This window comes from Lepidochelys olivacea (genome assembly GCF_965140295.1).
Source record: "Lepidochelys olivacea isolate rLepOli2 genome assembly, chromosome: 2".
Classification (NCBI taxonomy): domain Eukaryota; kingdom Metazoa; phylum Chordata; order Testudines; family Cheloniidae; genus Lepidochelys; species Lepidochelys olivacea.
This window is the reverse complement of record NC_140412.1, coordinates 9,270,730-9,278,971: the sequence shown is the minus strand read 5'-3', so window position 1 is coordinate 9,278,971 and position 8,242 is coordinate 9,270,730. Positions and strand designations below refer to the sequence as shown.

General features: G+C 48.7%; 1 protein-coding gene across 2 annotated transcripts in view; it reads right to left on the bottom strand.

Annotated features, from left to right (window-relative positions):
- Positions 1 to 374: 374 nt before the first annotated feature.
- The window catches only part of GPR20 (G protein-coupled receptor 20), a 46,170-nt gene continuing 38,302 nt past the window's right edge, over positions 375 to 8,242 (bottom strand). For both annotated transcript variants that reach the window (XM_084621022.1, XM_084621021.1), the window contains one exon: positions 375 to 2,034. In XM_084621022.1, coding sequence (XP_084477148.1) covers positions 937 to 2,016 — 1,080 coding nt within the window. In that variant the 5' untranslated portion in view covers positions 2,017 to 2,034 and the 3' untranslated portion in view covers positions 375 to 936. The remainder of the gene's footprint in view (positions 2,035 to 8,242) is intronic.

Sequence of the window (8,242 nt, the reverse complement as noted above, 5' to 3'; positions counted from 1 at the left end):
TAGGATCTGCTATAGCAAACCCTAATTTAATGCTGCATCACAAAATAAACTTAAACAAGGCTGACACATCTTCGTCTTTCAGTTCTGCTTTTCATCACCACCGATTTGCTAGAAGAGGTAGCAAATGTGGGAAACAGAGTTTCCAAGAAATCACATATGCTTGGACAGCTTCTTTCCATGCCTCTCTGAAACAAAAGGAAACTGGTGATCCAACTGAATAATCTGAACCAAGCAATACAAATCCTTGCATGTTTATATATTATATAAAGTCATACAAATCCTCTCCTTATAGCTGATATATTAAGGGTGTGTGTGTTGGGGGGGTGGGGGAGATATTGTTTTGCTTTAGAGTGCCTTCCCTGAGGAAGTTCAGATGTGTTTCAGAAACAACTGAATAGCTGCTAGTGACAAGTGGGTTAGATTTATTTTGTCCCGCTTCAGTTCAGTCACCTCAAACTGACAACTCTGCTTGGTGTCTTAAATCTTTGCTGTCTCTAGTAGCTTGGAAAGGTCAGCAGAATCCGCGTTACTCAACAACAATATTCCTTCCCGAGGCTGGGAGGCTTTCACCGACAAGAAGAGTGTTTATGGCCTTCTAAGTCCTCCTGCAGTTTGGTATCTTACTGTCACACTGCCGTGTGAAACAGTGAAAGAAAGACCACAACAGTAAGGGATTTGCTGCTAGTAAAACATCTATATTAAAATGCAAACAGAGCATTCCTGTTGTGAACTGTAATTAATGGACTTTCTTTTGTATTGGTACTAATGGCACTGAGAGTTCCTCTTTCCAAAAAGAGCATAATGTTCTCGTGGAATAAATTCTAACACAGTCGCTCCAAAGCTCGTATTTGAAAACAAGAGGCCAAGGGCAATAGTACCAGACAGCCCAGCAATATTCCACACTGGCTTACTGTAGCATGTCCCTCTAGGAGCTGATTATATCTGTGTACTGTTTGTTGAAGGTAAGCTCAAAGGGCTGCCTATTGTGTTTGAGAAGGCAATGATCGCATTTGTACCTGAGCCCTTGGAGCTCTTGTTCATAGTGATAATGTCCCCACTTATCTGCTCAGGCTCTGACTTCCTGAAGATATTTTTCATGGTCAACTGGAAGTTGTTGGTGACAAAGCAGTAGACGATGGGGTCCATGCAGCTGTTGAGGCTACTCAGAGTCATGGTCACATGGTAGACAATTAAGCTGATGTCACGGGGCATGTCTGGGTTGATGGAAATGGCCACCTGGCGCACATGGAAAGGTGTAAAGCAGATCATGAAGATGATGAGAACGGTGGTGAGGAGCTGAACGGCCCTCATTCGCCTCTCACGGCTCTGGTGCATGAGGCTGGGCTTGGACAGCGCACACATTATCCTGGTGGTGAAGAAGGTGATGATGATGAGTGGGAAGAAATACTCGCAGACCATCACGGCAAAGATCTTGGCAAGGCAGCAGGGTGCGAAGGTTATCGCCATGGTCAGGATGGAGAAAGTGACCACAGTTGCAAAGACCCAGATGAAGACACAGATCCCCTTGGCACAGCTGGGGTTCCTCCACTTACGTGAGGCTTCTACCTGCACGATGGCCAGGTACCGGTCGATGCAGATGCACGTCAAGAAGAGAATGCTGCAGTACATGTTGACGAAGTAGCTGAAGATGTGAACAAAGGAACATTTCAGGCAATCCCCTGCAGTGTAGTACATGATGATTCGGGTGGGCAAGGAGAAGCCCACCAGTAGATCAGTAACGATCAGGTTGATGGTGTAGATGACAGAGGTGGTTTTCGTCTTGGTGCGGAAGCAGAACACGTAGAGAGCTAAGCTGTTCAGCACAACTCCCACCAGGAAAATGATGGCATTTACCACCATCAGGGCTATCCACAGGCTGTAGAAGTCTTGGTAAAGTTCTTGGTCCAGATGGATGAACTTGTTGAACAAGTTGTCCTCATCTGAGATGCTAGAGTTGGGCGCCCTCGTGGAGTTGAGAAGGTTAAGGGCTGGTACTCGGGTGGAGGAGGCGTGCATACTCAGTGCTCTGGGGACCTGGAAGAAGGAAGCAACAGCAAAGAGACATTTACAGGCATGTGCAGGGGTTCACAGAATAGAACACTTGCAGCCACATTACGAGGCATTTTGAAGGCATTTACCAAGGGTTGTGGTGGATTCTCTATTAATCGCAATTTTAAAATCGAGATTGGGTGTGTTGCTAAAAGATCTGCGCTGGGAATTATCTGGGGGAAGTTCCATGGCCTGTGTTACACAGGAGGTCAGACTAGATGATCACAATGGTCCCTTCTGGCTTGGGAATCTATGGATAATTATATCTCCCCAGGGGCCTGCAGCCAGACCATCTCAGTCTGCGATCACATCACATCTCACAAGCTAAGCAGAGTCATGCTACTGCTCTGAACAGCTTACACTCCATATTATAGATACGGCCCAACATGATGGGATAACAAACCACAAGGAGGGAAAGATCTGTGGATGGACAAGAGGTACAGCAATAGGCAAAGTGAATGTAGGGAATGTCTACATTTGGAGCTGGGGGGAGTGGTGAATTCCAGCTTGAGGAGACATACCCGGACTAGCTGTCCTTGAGCTAGCAGACCGAAATACATGCCCATCAGAGACCCTAGGCATGTACTCAGGGCAACTAGCCCCTCCTGCTGGTTGCACTGCTGGGGCTATGCTCTATTTTTAGCACACTGGTAGGATGAGAGCTAGCGCAGGTATGTCTCCTGGAGCTGGGAATCGTACCCCCAGCGCCAAGTTCAGATGTACCTTTAGGCATGCACACATCTGTTCAGTTTTTAAAGTAAAGAAGACACAGATCTGTTGACTCACTTATTGCTGGGAGTCAATGAGAGGCACTATCTTTCAGCAGAGTTTCACAGGAATCGTGAGTAAGGACTGGGCAGACCAGAGCAGGGTGACTTTGTTCCTTGCATACAGGTGGTATGATTGATGCCACTGGGCACAGAGGTGAGCCAACCATGGTGGAAAAATGGTCTCCAAATTCTTCATTCTCATTTAAAAATCTTCACTTAGCGGGCTGGGGAAAATCCTATTGCTCAGAAGCTTGGGACATGTAGAAATGCTATCTAGGCAAGAATTAGGCAGCTGGTGTGCTGACATCACAGCCTGTCATGCTGAGCAGTAGTGTCTGATTGTTTCCTTGTGCTTCCACTATTCGTCTGTCTGTATCCACCTTGTGTCTCTTGTCTCATACTTAGATTGCATAAGCTTTTTGGAGCAGGGACTCTTTGTTTGTTCTGTTTCAGAGTAGCAGTCCTGTTAGTCTGTATCCACAAAAAGAAAAGGAGTACTTTTGCATCCGATGCATCCGATGAAGTGAGCTATCTCACGAAAGCTCATGCTCAAATAAATTGGTTAGTCTCTCAGGTGCCACAAGTCCTCCTTTTGTTTTTGTTTGTTCGGTGTTTGTCCAGTGCCTAGAGCAACGGGGTCAATGACAGGGGCACCCAGCACTATTCTCATACAAATCCATAAGTAAATAATAATTATAATTAAAGTGCCAGACAAGCACAGCAGGTGGGCCTTGGGGCAGTGTGGGAACACTGGCCACATCAACAGTGGTCTGGGGTAAGCTTCTAGCCCTCAAGCTTGGGAAGGTATTGAAAATATGAAGTGGGCATAACCAAGACAGCAACATCTGCCTGAGTGTGCAAAGAGCCTGAGACACTTGCTCTGAGAGGTGTGAACTGTCCTATGAATTTCAATAGGGTGTTAACTACACCTGGAAGTGACAGCAACATCTGCCAGAGCGTACAAAGACAGCAACATCTCCCTGAGCATACAAAGAGCCTACAATGGTTGCTCGGAGAGGTGTGAACTGTCCCATGGATATCAATGACCCGTTAACGACACCTGGAAGTAGCAGGGGCCCTGCCAATACTCCCCCAAGAGAGGATTGTGTGTGGCAGAAGGAGAAGGTGCAGCATGCCCAGCTCATCCAGCCAGGCAGAGACAGCTCAGAGGCCAGCATGTAAATATTGGGACCCTCCCCACTGCCTGGTGCAGTCTGAATGTAAGAAAGGGCCCCAGATCACTACCCCTGTCCCTGCCTCTCTTCCTTCTTTTGCCACTCCAGATGGAGGGGTGAGGCCATGGAGAAGTGATGGTGTCACAGCCTGGGACTGACCCACAGGGGCACTCTCTCTGCCTAGAGCTCTGTGTTGTCTTGGGGGTGGGTTGTCTAGGGGTTAAGTGGTAGCAGAGAAGTGAGCTTTGGCAGTGATGCTGTAGGGTTGAACTATGACCAACCTTGATTGCCCATTAAGAACAGTTCCCTCTCACAACGGGCCAAAGGAGAAACTCATTCCACTTGGATAAGTCTTTCTGTGAACACCTTAGGACGGATATGGCCAGTGGCTGCCCCTGTGAGTCAGCAAGCCATGTAAGGGCATGTGACATGCTCCTGAGGCCCTGGACTCCATCTTGTGCCAGTAATTTCCCGCAAACTGTGCTGTGAGCTTTGTTTGGGACTGTACATTTCCAGGCACATGACAAAGGGTATCACAGACCCCTGAAATGACTCCATTTTTCCTTCTCTGATTCTCTGGACTGTGAATTTACAACAAAAAGGAGCATATTGGACTATGGACTGAGGAACTTCCAATCTTTTGGAAGTTACCAGAGACTTTACAAGCCAGCCGTCTGTAACATCACTGCTAAAAACCTGCTATAAGAACATTGCCATTATTGTAGGTATATGATTCTATTAACCATTTTAACTCTCTTCTTCTTTTCTTTATTAATAAACAACTAGACTTTAGTGACTAAAGGATTGGCAGCAGTGTGGTTCTTGTATATTGACCTGGCTGTGTGGTCTGATCTCTTTGTCTGATGAAACTGGATTTCAGGAACCACTCATCACAAAGTCCAGTGGTGCAATAAGGGCTGGAATGCCAAAGGAGCCTGCATATTTTGCTTCTTGTTAACCAGTGTGGTGAGACCGAAGTTTACTTTTATTACTGGCTTTGTACAATCTAATGATTATTTAATCTGCAGAAGAGAAGAATGAGGGGGGATTTGATAGCTGCTTTCAACTACCTGAAAGTGGGTTACAAAGAGGATGGATCTAGACTGTTCTCAGTGGTAGCAGATGACAGAACAAGGAGTAATGATCTCAAGTTGCAGTAGGGGAGGTTTAGGTTGGATATTAGTGTAACCCTTCTGCCCGTCAGAGTTGGCAGCAACAAGGGCCGGGTTCAATATCTAGGGGTTCCATTCCAATAACACAATGCAAACCGGCTCGAGCCCCCACCCAGTGACCTGGGAAAAATATATACCACCCCCGCTGGGCGCCTCCAAGAGGCAATACTTCCCCTCTCGCAAGCACATAGTCTGAGTGTAGCAAAAGTCTTTTAATAACAGAGAGAAACAATGTGGCATTATGTTGGGGAAACACCACCAACAGGATTCATAACACAACCCATGAGCAAAAACAACCCCACCCCAGGCAAATTGGGGCATGCCCTTTTCCCTTTGGTTCTTGAGTCCAGCAACCCCAAATCACCCAAAGTCCCAAAAGTCCAATGCCCCAAAAGTCTCTGTCCCTGGTCAGGGCAGCCCCAGAGTTCGAAAGTTTATCGGCGGAGCTTTACCTCCCAACCTGGGTGGAAATGGGACGGGGGTAAGAGGCACCTTACGTGATCTGAAGCTGACCGCCCCATAGCTCCATAGCGGCGCTCCGCCAGCCGCCCCACGAACTCCTTCGCTCAGCTGCGCTCCGCTCCGCCAGCCGCCCCACGAACTCCTTCGCTCAGCTGCGCTCCGCTCCGCCAGCCGCCCCACAAACTCCCTCGCTCAGCTGCGCTCCGCTCCGCCAGCCGCCCCACGAACTCCTTCGCTCAGCTGCCCCACGAACTCAGCTCCACGGCCCACAAGCAGCTCCTGCCATCCACACACTGCTCCGCGTCGAACTGCTTCACCAGCCGTCCCGCAAACTGCTCCACAATATATCTGCAGGCTCCCCCACTACTTAACACAACACTCAGTGATTTCAGCTCTTAGGTGAATTCAGCTTATAGTAGGGGAGCCCCAGTGCTGGTGCACTGTCAGCCCAAAGTGAGCTCAGCAGCCTATAACTAGACTTCTAATGAAATCAAAATTAGCTCTGATATTCCACAGTGGAGAGAGGAGGAAGTGCAATCAGCATGTAAGGCCCTCACCAAGGGGCCCATGCCACCAAGTACTACTACTTGTCCCCAGCCTCTCTCCATTGACACAGTTTTGGAACCCATGACCCTTGCCTAGCGAGTGCTACTTAGTTGATGGTGAATCCCTCCATCATAACAAAAGGCCACGTACAGTTCCAAGCACAGTTCCCATAATCAGGGTAATAACAATTTATTCTTCCTGCCCCAATAACAGAGACACTGGGGATCCCACAGCAGCCAAAGTGACCATTTGGGCAGCTATGGTCTCATTCTAGGCGTGGTGGATGTGCCTATGCAAATGAGATCGGCCCCTGAAGTTCTTTTCCACAACTTGCCACACCTCACCACCAGATGTCAGGGTGGAGCTCATCCTGACACTGCTTACATCCTCCCCCCAGCCGAGACTTTGTCGTCCCGACAAATCACACTCCCTTTATACCAACTCATTGGTTTCCTCCAAAGGGCCTCAGGAAGCCCACTTTAGCTTCCACAAGCCTGTGTGCTAAATGTATTGGCTCCTCACTAGTCACCCCAGGTGCATCATAAGTTAACCGTTTCACTGGTCTTATCACCCTGTCTCGTCTATTGAGAATCTCTGTTGCCGAGGTAGGGGGAACATCCTCTTGAGTGACGGATGGAGAGGCTTCCCTGGAGGGTCCCTCGGCTACTGGCGTAGGCCCCTGCACTCCTAGTTCTAACGCTGGAGGGTCCAAGGTGCCCAGGACATCCTCTACCTGTCTGTCCCCATTGTCCAATAACCTGTGTGTGTCATCACAGGGGGGTCTCATCAGCAGCACCGGGGTATCAGAAATGGGCCTAAATAGTTCCGCCATTGGGTTTAGGGCGGAAGAGGGAAAACTCTCGTTTGGTTCAGCTGATCGAGACTGAAATCTTGTCTCCATCCCAGGATACACCAGGGTTGTGTCTTCCTCCTCAGACTCACTCTCAGATGTGCAGAATAGGGGTAAGTTAGCTGCAGGGGGCCCACTGTCTGTGTTGGATGGCGGCTTTGGTCTAGCACCTCTGTTCTGCCCGGCGGCCCTGCCGTGGCCCATCTCACAAGGGGTGCTTACCAATTCCCCCACAGGGAGCAAAAGGTTTCTATGCACCGTCTTTATTTGCCCTGGACCGTCTTCAGGTTTGATCTTGTAGACTGGCAGATCTCCCAGCTTTTCCATCACCAGGTAAGGTATTGCCTTCCATCTGTCAGCTATCTTGTGTTTGCCAGCAATACCCAAATTTCGCAGCAGGACTCTGTCCCCCGGCTGGAGCTCCTGCGAACGCACTCTAGCATCATATCGATGTTTGTTGCGGTCTGCGTTCTTCCGAGCCGCAGCGGTAGCTAAGCGATAAGCATCCCGCAGCTTTTCTCTTAGTCGGGATACATACTGCTGATGAGTTTCATAGCTATCTCCATCCTCTGATACACCAAAGCACAAGTCTATGGGTAATCTTGGTTCTCGCCCAAACATCAAGAGATATGGGGTGACTCCCGTAGCATCGTTCTTTGTGGCATTGTAGGCATGCACCAGAAATGCGACATGCTGGCTCCAGGTTGCCTTCTGCTCTGGTCGCAAAGTTCCCAACATATCTAATAGGGTTCGATTGAACCTCTCGGGCTGAGGATCACCTTGGGGGTGATAAGGCGTTGTCCTAGACTTTTTAATTCCTGCTATCTTCAGCACCTCCTTCAGAAGGTGACTCTCAAAATCCCGCCCCTGATCAGAGTGTATCCGAGCCGGGAATCCATAGACTGAGAAATATTTGTCCCACAATACTCGAGCAATGGTGGTGGCCCTCTGATCACGTGTGGGATATGCTTGTGCATACCGTGTAAAATGGTCAGTCACTACTAGAATGTTTCCAACATTCCTCTTGTCTACCTCCACAGACAAGAAATCAATGCATACCAACTCCAAAGGTTTGTTGCTGGTGATGTTCTTGAGATATGCAGCCCTCGTGGGCAGAGTTTTCCTTTGAACACATCGAGCGCAAGTCTCACATTTCCTGCGAACATCTTCAGCCATTCGGGGCCAATAGAACCTACTACGAATAAGTTCCAGGGTCCT